Source organism: Urocitellus parryii, chromosome 6 (genome assembly GCF_045843805.1).
Source record: "Urocitellus parryii isolate mUroPar1 chromosome 6, mUroPar1.hap1, whole genome shotgun sequence".
Classification (NCBI taxonomy): Eukaryota; Metazoa; Chordata; class Mammalia; order Rodentia; family Sciuridae; genus Urocitellus; species Urocitellus parryii.
Genome location: NC_135536.1, coordinates 89,983,057 through 89,996,410, shown reverse-complemented (window position 1 = coordinate 89,996,410; position 13,354 = coordinate 89,983,057). Strand labels below are relative to the sequence as shown.

Genomic DNA, 13,354 nt, shown 5'->3' with positions numbered 1-13,354 from the left:
TTGAAGCCACCCATGACCTAGACCCAGCCGCAATTTGCCCTCATCCCCACCAGAGAAACCAATTCCCATAGATTACCACCAGCAAGGCAGGCACCTCTTTGGCTTCCACGCAGACACAACAGAAATCCCGTGGTTGCTTCAGTGCACACACGGTGGTATCGCACACCAAGTACACTGGAGGGGTGGAGGTAAAGCAGAGTCAGGAGGCCCATTGCCAGATCTAGTCCCAAGTCTTCTTTAGCATAGGAACCTCCCCTTCATCCTATGACTTGACATCCAATGAAATTTTGGATAAACAATCTGGAAGTAGGCTAAGTATCTGGTCTCTCAACAAGGCTGCCTCCAACCCTCTGCCTCTGTCCCCTGGCCAGAGATCATGGGACACACCAGAAACCAGGCCCCATGGGAGCCTCCCTCCCTTGGGCTCACCTAGGCTGATGCTCTTGTTCACCCGCTGATGTAGCCTTGCTGTCTGAATGGGCTTGTGATACAGGGGCCACAGGGTAGGGTCACTCACAGCTGCCCATACATGAGATAGTGGCTGGGACACCACACCTGCACCTAGGAAGCCATGCCGAGTAGAAGAAAACTCCTTATAGTAAAGGTGCACCTCCTGCTCTTCACCCTGATAGCTAAGGGACACCAAGGATTGGAAAGAGGAAGAATTAAGAGTTGTTTTTTTTTTTTTTTTTTTTTTAAGAGGGTTCCTAAGATACAAAGGAGGAAATCAGGTTAAGAGACTCCAGGAAGGCAAGGTGGAGAAGGGGAAGGAGAAGAGAAGTCAAGCAGGACAACAGGGTTAGGATCAAGAACACTGCAAAGAAACTTACTTCCAGCCAGCTGTTGCCTGGCGGCTGAAGAGATTGTGTAGATTATTGGAACAAGCAGCCATTACCTGGGGACAGAGCGGCCATAACCAAATTAGTAGGCACAGTATATCCCAGCCTCTAGTTTCAACTTTCTGATCAGTGTTTAATAAATACACATTTTTCAAGATGGAAAACCACTGAAGAAGTCTACAAGCCTTGCTGGCCCTCATTTGCCCAGCTCTTTTCTTCTTCCTCCCCACCTAGCAGAGGTCTGGCTAAAGCAGTGATGTTGAAGAGTGGGAGCAAATACTCACATCAGCCATGGAAGTATCTACCATGTGTTTGGCCAAATCCTGGTAAGAAGAGGAGAAGCTGGATGGGCTGGATGGAAAACAGCGGCAATTGCCCGAGGAGGTTCTATAGCCTACAATAAAGAGGTGGAGGTTCTGGGATAGCACTGAATGTCAGGGCCTCATGACAGCAACAGCTCCCTATCAGGGATAGGGACACTGGACTGACAGTTTCTGGCCAGTGACTCCCTATGATACAGTAGGCAAAAATAAGTCCCCAAACCAGGCAGATATCTATGCCCCACCCCCCTGCCACTCACGGTAAGCTGAATTCTTCCAGACAGATCCAGCCAAATACAGGTTCCTCACTGCAGAATGGGCCTGCCCATCCCCTATCCAGGTGTCTCTGGAATCAGGCAAGTTTGAGTCCCCCTGAAGAACAGAGGTCATGCCAAAATAAATCCTTTATGCTTTATGGATCAATGATATATTGGGGGTGGGGAAGTATAACATTATTATAAAAAATATAACTTAAAAAATTCACAGAGGGGGGTAAATGCCTTTCTAAACAGGGCAAAATTTTTTGCACATAATAAATACATGGCGATAGGGCTGGGGATGGGGCTCAAGCAGTAGCTCGCTCGCCTGGCATGTGTGCGGCCCGGGTTCGATCCTCAGCACCACATACAAACAAAGATGTTGTGTCCGCCAAAAACTAAAAAATAAATATTAAAAAAAATTCTCTCTCTAAATAAATAAATAAATAAATACATGGCGAGAGGATTGAACCAAGGACCTCGTACATGCTAAGTAAGCAATCTACCACTGAGCTACACCCCCAGTCCAATAATTAATATCTTGAAAAACAAATTTACAACTGGAAAAACAACTGGCAGCTCAAATAACAAAAATGGATATTTTCTTAATATGCAGAAGGGCCACAAAAAATAAAAAGTCCAATAATCAAATAGAAAAATGAACATAGGGTACAATTAGTCACCATAAAAAATTGACAATGTCAGACACAAGAATAGAACTATGTAACTAAAATACTATAATATTAGTAAAGACTAAAGAACCTTGATAATACTGTTAAGCAAAGTATGGTAGGCACTGTAGGTATTGGTAGGCACTGTAGGATAATATTGTTACATATTATCAATTGAGAATATTAGTTGATATACTATGGAGATATTTATCAGATGGGCATGGTGACTCACACCTGTAATCCCAGCAACTAGGGAGGCTGAGGAAGAAAGATCTCAAGTTTTAGGCCAGCAACTTAGTAAGACCCTGTCTCAAATAAAAAAATAAAAGGGGATATTGTTCAGTAGTAGAACACTCTGGGTTCAATCCCAAACAACAACAACAACACAAACACCCACTTTGTGCTGCAAAGGGACAGCGAAAAGACAACACACATGTGGGGAAAATTTTGTAAATTATACCTGATGAAGGACTTTTACTAGAATATATAAAGAACTCAAAGACAAAACTTCAATTTTTAAAAAAATGAGCAAAAGATCTGAATAGACATATCTCCAAAGAAGATCCACAAATGGCCATCAGGGAAATGCAACTAAAACCATGTAGTACCACGTCACATCCACTCTGGTGGCTACAACCAAAACCAGTCATCCCTTAGCTTGTGCAAGGAACTGGTTCCAGGACCTTCTGAGGATGTCCAAGTCACTTAAACACAAATATTTGCATATAATCCATGCAAACACTCCACTTTTTCCTAAATACTTTAAATAATCTCTATGTTATTATAACACCTAATGCCATGAAGTAGTATGTAAATAGTTGTTAGGGAACAATGAGAAGAAAAGCCTGTGTTCAGTGTAGGTATAACCACTTTAGGCTGGTACACATCAATAACAACATTTTAAAAAAAAAATGTTTTCAACCTGTGATTGGTTAAATCTGTAGATGTGGAACCTCTAAATACAAAGGACAGATAGTAACACCAACTGTTATCGAAAATGTAGAGAAACATATACTGCTTAAATACTGCTGACAGGAATGCATATAGTGCAGCCACTTTGAAAAATAGTCTGGCAGTTCTATGATCCAGTGATTCAAACCCAGAAGAAATGAAAAAAAAATGTTAATTTAAAAAAAAACATTAAATTAATGCTATTGCTAAAACATATTTTGATTTACCATCAACAGAAATACAGCATTGAATCTTTTTTTTAATATTTTCTTAGTTCTCAATGGACCTTTATTTTTATTTATTTTTATGTGGTGCTGAGAATCAAACCCAGTACCTCACACATGCTAGGCAAGCGCTCTACCATTGACCACAACCCAGTCCCCAGCATCGAATCTTTAAAAAAAAAACAAGGGGCTGGGGATGTGGCTCAAGCGGTAGCGCGCTCGCCTAGCATGCCTGCGGCCCAGGTTCGATCCTCAGCAGCACCACATACCAACAAAGATGTTGTGTCCGCCGAGAACTAAGAAAAAATAAAATAAAATGTTAAAATTCTCTCTCTCTCTGTCCCTCTCTCTCTCTCTCTCTCTAAAAATAAATAAATAAATAAATAAAATAAGAAAAAAAAAAAAAAAAAAACCTTCCATAGGAATGTTCATGACGGCAATAATCATAAGTGACAAAATGACAGACACAACCTGATAGACAACCTTAATGTCCATCAATTGATGAACAGATAAACAAAGTATGGTCTGTTCATACAATGCAAGATTATTTGGCCAGAAAAAAAAGAATGAAATTTGATATATGCTACAAATGAATGCATCCATATTATGGATTGAATTACTGTCTCCAAAAAGATATGTTGAAGCTCTAATCCAAGTATCTATGAATATAATCTTATTCAGTAGTCAAGATAATCCTGGATTAGAGTAGGCCCTAAATCCAATGACATTATAAGAAAGTCATGTGAAGACACAGGAGACACACATACATGGAGAACAACATATAAAGACCGGGAGAGATTGTAGAGATGCAGCTACAAAGTCTAAGAATGCCATGGATTGCTGGTGACCACCAGAAGCTCAGAGAAAACCATGGAACAGATTCTCTCCAAGAGCTTTCTGAGGGAGCCTAGTGTTGCTAACCATGATTTCAAACTTGTAGCCTCCAAATTTATGACAGGGTAAATTTCTATTGTTCTAAGCTACCCTGTTTGCAGTAATTTGTTACAGAGATTCTAGGAAACTAATAAATCCTGAAAAATATTATGCTAAGAGAAAGAAGCCAGTGAAAAAAGACCAGTCATCATATGATCCCATTTATAATAAATGTCCAGAATAATCAAATCTTTCTGTAGAGACAGAAAATAAATTAGAGGTTGCCTAAGGTTGGGGAATGGTAGGTTTGGGGAGAAATGACGAGTGGCATGGGGTTTCTCTTGGCGGATAATGAAAAGGAAGATTGCAAGTTAGGGTTTTTTTTTTTTTTGGGGGGGGGTTGTTTGTTTAATATCTTTTTTAGTTGTCAGTGGACCTTTATTTTATTTATTTGTATGTGGTGCTGAAAATCGAACCCTGTACCTCACATATACCAGGCAAGTGCTCCACTACTGAGTCACAATCCCAGTCCAGGATTACAAATTTGAGGCTAGCCTCAGCAATTTAGTGAGACCCTAAGAACTTAGTGAGACCCTGACTTCCTATATTTAAAAGAAGTAAATATAAAAAGGGTTAGGGATATAGCTCAATGGTTAATCCCCAATGTGAAAAAAATTTAATAAAAATACTAACAAATTCTTAATTGAACTAGAAAATCTGATCCTAAATTTCACACAGAAAATAGACAAGGAAAAATATTCTGAAAAATCTCAGGAAAGGAAGGGCAAGGTAGGAGCTTGGGAGGACTGGTGCTATCAGAGAGTAGACTCATTCTAAGCCCTAGTACAGGGAAAAGGGACACTGTACCCTGGTGAGGCTAAGATGAATACCTAATAATCACTACAGGGACAAGCAGATAGCCACCCAAAGGAATAAAGTTGGATACACACCTCAAAACAAATGTGAAAATAATTATAAATGGAACAAAGATTTAAATATGAAAAATAAGACCACAGCAGTTCTAGAAGAAATCAGGGGAGAAATTCTTAATTAGAAACATTCTCCATTCCAAAGTTATAAAGAATTTCTATTGAGAACTTAAATACTATAAAAAGAAAGTTGATAAATAAATAAATCTTTCTTAACACTTTTTTTTAAACCCAAGGGTGCTTATCCACTGAGCCATAACTTAAGCCCTTTTTATTTTTTGAGACAGAGTCTCACTAATTTGCTTAGGGCCTTGCTAAATTGTTGAGGCTGTCCTTGAACTTGCAATCCTCCTGTGTCAGCCTCCTGAGTTGCTGGGATTACAGGTATGTGCCACTATAGCTGGCTGATAAATAAATATTTCTGAATGGTCCCAAGCAAAACAAGCAAAGTTGATAAAGAGTGAAGCACTGGGAAAAATATCTATAACTCATTTAAGGCAAAGGGTTAATTCTTATTATTATTTAAAGAACTCTTAAAAATTGGTAAGAAAAAAAACAAGGAGCAAAGGACATAAACAGAGGCTCAGAAAAAAGAAAAATATTTAAATAGATTTTTTTTTTAATGAAAGAGATCCTATATGAGAAAAATGAGACACTATTTTTTTTAAGGGAAAACAAAACATTTGTAGAACACCATGGCACACCATCAGTAATCCCAGCTATTCCAGAGGTTAAGGCAGAAGGATTGCAAGTTGGAGGCCAGCATCAGCAATATAGAGAGATGCTGTCTCAAACATAAAATGTTTTTAAAAAAGAGGTCAGGGGATACAGTTCAGTGGTAGAGCACTTGCCTAGTATACATGAGGCCCTGTGTTCAATGCCCAGCTATACAAGGAAAACAAAACCAATGAACAAACAAAAAAAAAAAGAATTGAAAAAATTGATGAGAGAATAGGGAGAAACAGACTCCTACCCTTTGCTAATGGGAATGTAAATTAGTGTATCTGTGAGGGTAACTTTATCAAGAGGTATCAAAATTTCATATGCATGAACTCTTTATTTTTAATGAAGACTGAGGGGTGTTTTTAATACTTTTATTTATTTATTTTTTAATATGGTACTCAGGATCAAACCCATGATGCTAGGCAAGTGCTCTATCACTGAGCCACAACCCCAGTTCTCAAATGCATGAACTCTTTGTACAAACCTACTTATGGAAATTTATCCCACAGGTTTATCTGCACATATATGAAATGATTCAGGCACAAAGTTATTCACTGCAGCATCATTAATAACAGCAAAATACTGAAAATAACCTAAGTTGGAAGAATAGTTAAATAAGTCACAGTACATTTCTACAATGGAGTGTGAAGAAGAAATGAAGAAAAAAGTTAGTTCTCCACATACTTAAATAGAAAGCACTCCAAGGTACACTGGGTGGGTGGGGGGAGGTAAAGAACAGTATGTATAAAGATCTCTAGGAGGATCCATCCAAAAAACTACACTGCTTTCCTCGGATGGAAAGGGATTAGGTTGAGTGAGAATAGGGATTCCCTATCTACCTCTACATATTGTTGGCATAACTACAGCCATCTTCGTTTCCCCACTCCCATTTTATGACTCAAGTTCTGTTCTTCAGAAATAACTGCTATTTCTTCCTTGAGAAACATAAACTTGCTTATTTTTGTCTTCAGAAATGAAAACTTGCATTCACCAAAATCAGGTGACGCTTGCTATGCCAATCACAAGGGCTAACCCCGCCCCTAACCCACGGCCTTTACTTGGCCTATTAAAAGTAATTCTTGAGAGAGAAATTGCTGTTCTCTCTGACTGAGAGAGTCTGACAGGTTCCTGACAATAAATCTGCTTTTGTTTTTGTCCTTGGTGTGTCTATGTAGTCCTGTGCCAATTTCCTTTCACATATGTTTATCTTTTTGCTTTTTTACTATATGAATATATTATCTATACAAAATATCAAACTTTAAGAAAAACAAGAGATAAACACTATGCAGCTGTTAAAAATGAATGACTCATTAGCCTCAAAAAATAAAATAAAATACTTGGGAATCAATTTAGCAAAAGAGGTGAAAGACTTCTACAATGAAAACTACAGAACACTAAAGAAACAAATTGAAGAAAACCTTAGAAGATGGAAAGATCTCCCATGCTTTTGGATAGGCAAAATTAATATTTTTTAAAATATTTATTTTTTATTTTTATTTTTTTTAGGTGGACACAATATTTTTATTTCATTTTTATGTTGTGCTGAGAATCAAACCCAGTGCCTCACATGTGCTAGGCGAGCGCACTACCACTTGAGCCACATCCCCAGCCCCCAGGCAAAATTAATATTGTCAAAATGGCCATACTACCCAAAGTGCTATACAGATTCAGTGCAATTCCAATTAAAATTCCAACGTCATTCCTTATAGAAATAGAAAAAACAATCATGAAATTCATTTGGAAAAAATAAGAGACCCAGAATAGCCAAAGCAATCCTTAGCAAGAAGAGTGAAACAGGTGGCATCACAATACCAGACCTTAAACTATACTATAAAGCTATAGTAACAAAAACAGCATGGTATGAACACCAAAATAGATATATAGACCAATGGTGCAGAATAGAGGACACAGAGACAAACCCACATAACTACAGTTATCTCATACTAGACAAAGGTGCCAAAAATAATCATTGGAAAAAAGATAGCCTCTTCAACAAATGGTGCTGGGAAAACTGGAAATCCATATGCAGCAAATAAACCCCTCTCTCTCACCACACACAAAACTCAACTCAAAGTGGATCACGGACCTAGGAATTAGACCAGAGGCTCTGCCTCATTAATAGAGGAAAAATTAGGCCCAAATCTTTATCACATTGGATTAGGCCCTGACTTCTTTAACAAGACTCCTAAAACTCAAGAAATAAAATAAAAAATCAATAAATGGGATGGATTCAAACTAAAAAGCTTCTTCTCAGCCAAAGAAACAATAAGGTGAACACAGTCTACATTTGGGCAGCAGATTTTTGCCACATGCATGTCAGACAAAGCACTAATCTCTAAGATATATAAAGAACTCAGGAAGCTAAGCACCAAAAAAAAAAAAAAAACAAACAACCCAATCAATAAATGGGCTAAAGAGCTGAACAGACAATTCTCAGAAGAAGAAATACAATCGATCAACAAATACATGAAAAAATGTTCAACATCTTTAGTAATTAGAGAAATGCAAATCAAAACTACTCTAAGATTTTATCTCAAGCCAGTCAGAGTGGCAGTTATAAGAATACAAGTAACAATAAATGTTGGTGAGGATGTGAGAGAAAAGACACACTCATATATTGCTGGTGGGACTGCAAATTGGTACAATCACTCTGGAAAGCAGTATGGAGATTCCTCAGAAAACTTGGAATAGAATCACCATTTGACTCAGCTATCCCACTCCTCATTCTATCCCCAAAGGACTTAAAAATCAGCATACTATAATAATGCAGCCACATCAATGTTTATAGCAGTTCAATTCATGATAGTTAAACTGGAAGCAACCCAGATGCCCTTCAATAGATGAATGGATAAAGAAACTGTGGTGTATATACACAATGGAATATTATTCAGCATTAAAAGAGAATAAAATCATGGCATTTTCAGGTAAACAGATGGAGTTGGAGAATATCATGCTAAGCAAAGTAAGCCAATCCCAAAAAACCAAATGCCGAATGTGTTCTCTATATAAGTGGATGCTAATCCATAATGGGGGAGGGGAGGTATGGGGGAAAATGGAGGAACTGTGATTGGACAAAGGGAAGGGAGTGGAGGAGAAGCATGGGGGCAGGAAGATGGTGGAATGAGATGGACATCATTACCCTAGGTACATGTATGACTGCACATGTGGCGTGACGCTAAATTGTGTACAATCAGAGAAATGAAAAGTTGTGCTGCAATTATGTACAGTGAATCAAAATGCATTCTGCTGTCATATATACCTAATTAAAATAAATAAATAAATTTAAAAAAATGAATGACTCAGGCTAGATACAGTGGTACACACCTATAATCCCAGCAACTCAGGATGCCAAGGCAGGAGGATCCCAAGTTTTGAAACCTAGCAAAACTCTAAATAAATAAATAAATAAGTAAAAAATGAAAAGGACTAAAGATATGGCTCAGTGGTAGAATGCCCTTGTGGTCAATCCCCAGTACCACCAAAAAAAGAAAAAGAAAAGTCAGCAACAAATTTACTGATATGCAGTGATATATAAAAATATATTTTTAAGGGAAAAAGCAAAGAAACAAAGTGGGTACAGCATGCCTCCATTATGTGCTTTACAAAAGATAGTCATGTTCACATAGCTGCATATATCTTTGGAAATAAAAACTGAACTGGGATAAGATGACTGCTTTTGGGAAGGCAAATAGAGACTGAAAGAGGCACTTAAAACCTTGTCCTTTGCTGTTGTTTGAATATTAATATCCTTACCATGTGAAGTTTTATTTATAAAGTGAATTTCAAATGTTTATCCTCAGGCAGGTTTTACTCTGAGCTCTAGATCTAGATCTATATTTCCAACTGCCCACTTGATTCTAATTCCTACACCTGGATTTCTCACATCTTCTACTCAATAAGGGAGAAATCAAATTCATGATCTTCCCCACAAAACTTGGTCTTCCTCCAGTGTTCCTTGTCATCATTGATACCATCATACCTTCAGTTGCTCAACTCAAGTTGTATGCCATTTTTGACTCCTGTCTCTTACTTCCTCTGACACTCAAGCTCTGTAGATATGCTCCCCATTACACCCACCACCTGTTTCTTCACTGGCAGTACCCTAAACCCAGGCAACCACCACCTCTAGCCCAACTTTGCCACAGGCCTCTTTCGGGTCTCCCCACAGCAGCTCTTGCCTCCTCCTCTTGCGATCCCATCATTCTATTCCCCTACTTAAACAAAGGTTTTCAAGAGGATTTTTTCTTTTTTAATCCACTGAGCCACACTCCTAGCACTTTTAATTTTTTATTTCAAGACAGCATCTCACTAAGTTGGTTAGGGCCTCACTAAATTCAACAGCTTTTTGTCACTTTGGGGGAGTATCAATATCAAATGGATTAGAGACAGGCCAGAATTCTCAATATAGTCTATATGATTTGGCCTTTTCTAGGGTTTCTCATGTCATTTTTCCATCTCACTACATATTCCAGCCACAGTGGCCTCCATTAAGCTCCTCAGACTCTCCCTTCCTCAAGGCCTCACTTACTGGATGAACAACTCTCCAACACCAGCACCATTTTGTTTATATTAACTACTTCTTAGCCTTCTGGTCTCAGCCTAAATGCACTCACTTCAGATAATTTTATTGACCTTGCAGAATAGGTCAGATCCTCTATTTTGTACTGGCTTAGCATCACTTTTCCAAATAACCTCTTGCAACATTAGCCAGCAAATAAGCTGTTTATCCTCTAACAGTCTGTTTAAGGAAAACAGTTTTGGTCAGGCGGTATGGTGTACACCTGTAATTCCAGTGGCTCAGGAGGCTAAGACAGGAGGATTGAAAGTTCAAAGCCAGCCTCAGCATCTTAGCAAGGCCCTCAGCAAGACCCTGTCTCTAAATAAAATACAAAAAAGGGAAGGGGGTGTAGCTCAGTAATTGAATGCCCCAGAGTTCTATCCTCAGCACCAAAAAACCCCAACAACAACAGTTTTGTTCACTGCTGTGGGTCCATCCTAAAACAGTGAATACATAATAAACATTCATTTATGAATGAATACACAGAGGGAGAGGGAAGCAGAACTAAAGGGTTTTAATCAAAGGTCATAGCACATGGGAAGAACTTATGTCAACAGTGGCCTCGAGGAGGCATGAGGTCCTGCTAAAAAACTCTCCTCTCAACAGTCCTGACCCCTAGAGATTGTTCCCCACATCTGCCTACTCACCACACTCTCTGGGGACCGGAGCTGGCCTGACAGGGCCGGGCTGCTATTGTAACCAGAAGTGACAACAGAAGAGAGGCTTCCATTGGAGCTGGTGCATAGAGAGCTGGAGTTGGCCAAGGTGTGTAGTCTTTCTTCTTCCTGAGAAGAACAGATCATCATCATCTAGCTCCTGATGCACCCTCACTACCCACATTTCCTTTCCCAAACCATCTCTTCCACAGCTCCCATTACTTACCCCCCAATGCCTCCCACCATGGCCTCTCACTTCCATACTTCCCCACCCTGACTATATATCAGCTGAAGATAGGAGCCCAGTCTGATGAGGATGTCAAAAAAGTGAGCCCAAATTATCAAGAAAATAGTAATAATAAATGTTGGTAAGAATGTGGGGGGAAAGGTACCCTCATAAATTGTGGGTGGGGGGCTGGGGATGTGGCTCAAGCGGTAGCGCGCTCGCCTGGCATGCGTGCGGCCCGGGTTCGATCCTCAGCACCACATACAAACAAAGATGTTGTGTCCGCCGAAAACTAAAAAATAAATATTAAAATTCTCTCTCTCTCTCTTTAAAAAAATTTTAAAAATATTAAAAATAAATAAATAAATTGTGGGTGGGACTGCAAATTGGTGCAACCATTCTGGAAAACAGCATGGAGATTCCTCAAAAAACTAGGAATGAAACTACCATTTGACCCAGTTATCCCACTCCTTGGTATATATCAACATACTACAGTGACGCAACCACATCGATTCACAATAGCTTAGCTATGGAGTCAACCTAAGTGCCCTTCTACAAATGAATTAATAAACAAAATGTGGTATATATACACAATGGAATATTACTCAGCCATTAAGAAGAATGACTTTATCACATTTGCTGGTAAATGGATGGATCTGAAGACTATCATGCTAAGTAAAATTAGCTATTCCCAAAAACCAACGGTCAAATGTTTTTCTGATAGTGGAAGCTAACCCACAATATGGGTCGATTAAAAAAAAAAAAGAATTGAAGTTCAGTGGAGTAGACAAAGGGGAATGAAGAGAAGGGAGGAGAGATGGGAAAAGAAAAGACAGTGGAATGAATCTGACATATCTTTCCTATGCACATATATGAATCTCACCATCATATACACCCACAAGAATTAAATTTTTTAAAAAATTGGGTAAACAGCAGAAAGATCAGTAGAGTAGAGGGAAGGGAACAGGAAGTGGGGGAGGAAAGGGGAAGCAGAAGTACTGGGGCCTGAATTAGAACAAGATATATTCCATGCTTGTATAATTATGTCAAAATGGATGCTTGCGTAATGTATAACTAAAAAAAACAATTGAAAAAAACAGTGAGCCCAGCTTTGGTGCCCTTGGTGCCAGCTCTCCTCTAAGTATTATATCCTCAGACTCAGACCACCACAGTGAAGGCTACCCCAGTTTCCAGGTCTGTCCCAGTCAATCCTGAAGTCACCCCATTCCTCACCCTCAGCAGATGGGAGATGATCTGCTCACGGATTCTCAACTTCTCTTGTTCAGTTTGCTCCCTCAATCTGTCCCGTGCCTTGGCAATTTCCGACTTGGCCTCCTCACGGGCCCGCTGATAGTTGCGCAGCATCAGATCAATGTCAGAGGGTGAGGGAGCAGACCTTGATGCTGACTCAGGGCTCCTGTAGAAGATCACAGGATGGAAAGGTATCTTCTTACATGACAGTCCTGGCCAGCCCACCCAAGTCTAGCTCAATGCCATGTTCTTGAAGATCCCCTCCTCCCTTTGCCCACAGGGTCATGAAGTTTGATTTTTACAACCTTAGGTAGATTGCTAGACAGAGAGGAACAAGGCATTCTGAGGTCCATGTCTGTAGGTTTGCTTTGTATCAGAGCCATTGTTTATACTTTCCCATAACTTCTCTGTCCAACCCCTTCTCATCTCTTACACACTATTCTCTCTTATGTTCCCTCTTACACACTATTTTTTCCATTTGCTCTGGTCTCCCACATTCACTTCCATTTGACCACAGGCATGTAGGGCCCTCCCAGATGTTAAAACTCCAGCCCCCGCTCCCCATGATCCCCTCTACCACACAGAGCCTGCTCCCTGCAGGGTTCTGGGACCATCTTCACCTGGTGATCTCTACAACATCCTTCCTCAGTTGTTGCAGGTATTCTCGGCGCCTGCTGGGCAAGTCAAAGTTGTGGGTCAGGAGATCCCTGCTGGGTAGGAGGCTCAGTTGTTTTGGGGGGCTTCTTGTCCTGCGGAAGTTCTGAAGTCGCTCAGTCCGCTCTCTCCTGAGGGTCTCGATGGCTTTTTTTTGCCTGCAACAAAATGGAATTGAGTCACTGAAACTGTACCTGAGTGTCCTTCCCCCAAGCTCTCTCT

At 39.7% G+C, this 13,354-nt stretch overlaps 1 protein-coding gene across 2 annotated transcripts in view; it reads right to left on the bottom strand.

The window, feature by feature from the left end:
- Stard9 (StAR related lipid transfer domain containing 9) overlaps positions 1-13,354 on the bottom strand; it is a 132,247-nt gene that overhangs the window by 2,494 nt on the left and 116,399 nt on the right. For both annotated transcript variants that reach the window (XM_077800225.1, XM_026392655.2), the window contains exons 25-32: positions 13,099-13,290; positions 12,461-12,644; positions 10,993-11,130; positions 1,420-1,531; positions 1,124-1,233; positions 831-895; positions 430-632; positions 95-174 (exon numbers count right to left, since the gene is read on the bottom strand). In XM_077800225.1, coding sequence (XP_077656351.1) covers positions 95-174; positions 430-632; positions 831-895; positions 1,124-1,233; positions 1,420-1,531; positions 10,993-11,130; positions 12,461-12,644; positions 13,099-13,290 — 1,084 coding nt within the window. The remainder of the gene's footprint in view (positions 1-94; positions 175-429; positions 633-830; positions 896-1,123; positions 1,234-1,419; positions 1,532-10,992; positions 11,131-12,460; positions 12,645-13,098; positions 13,291-13,354) is intronic.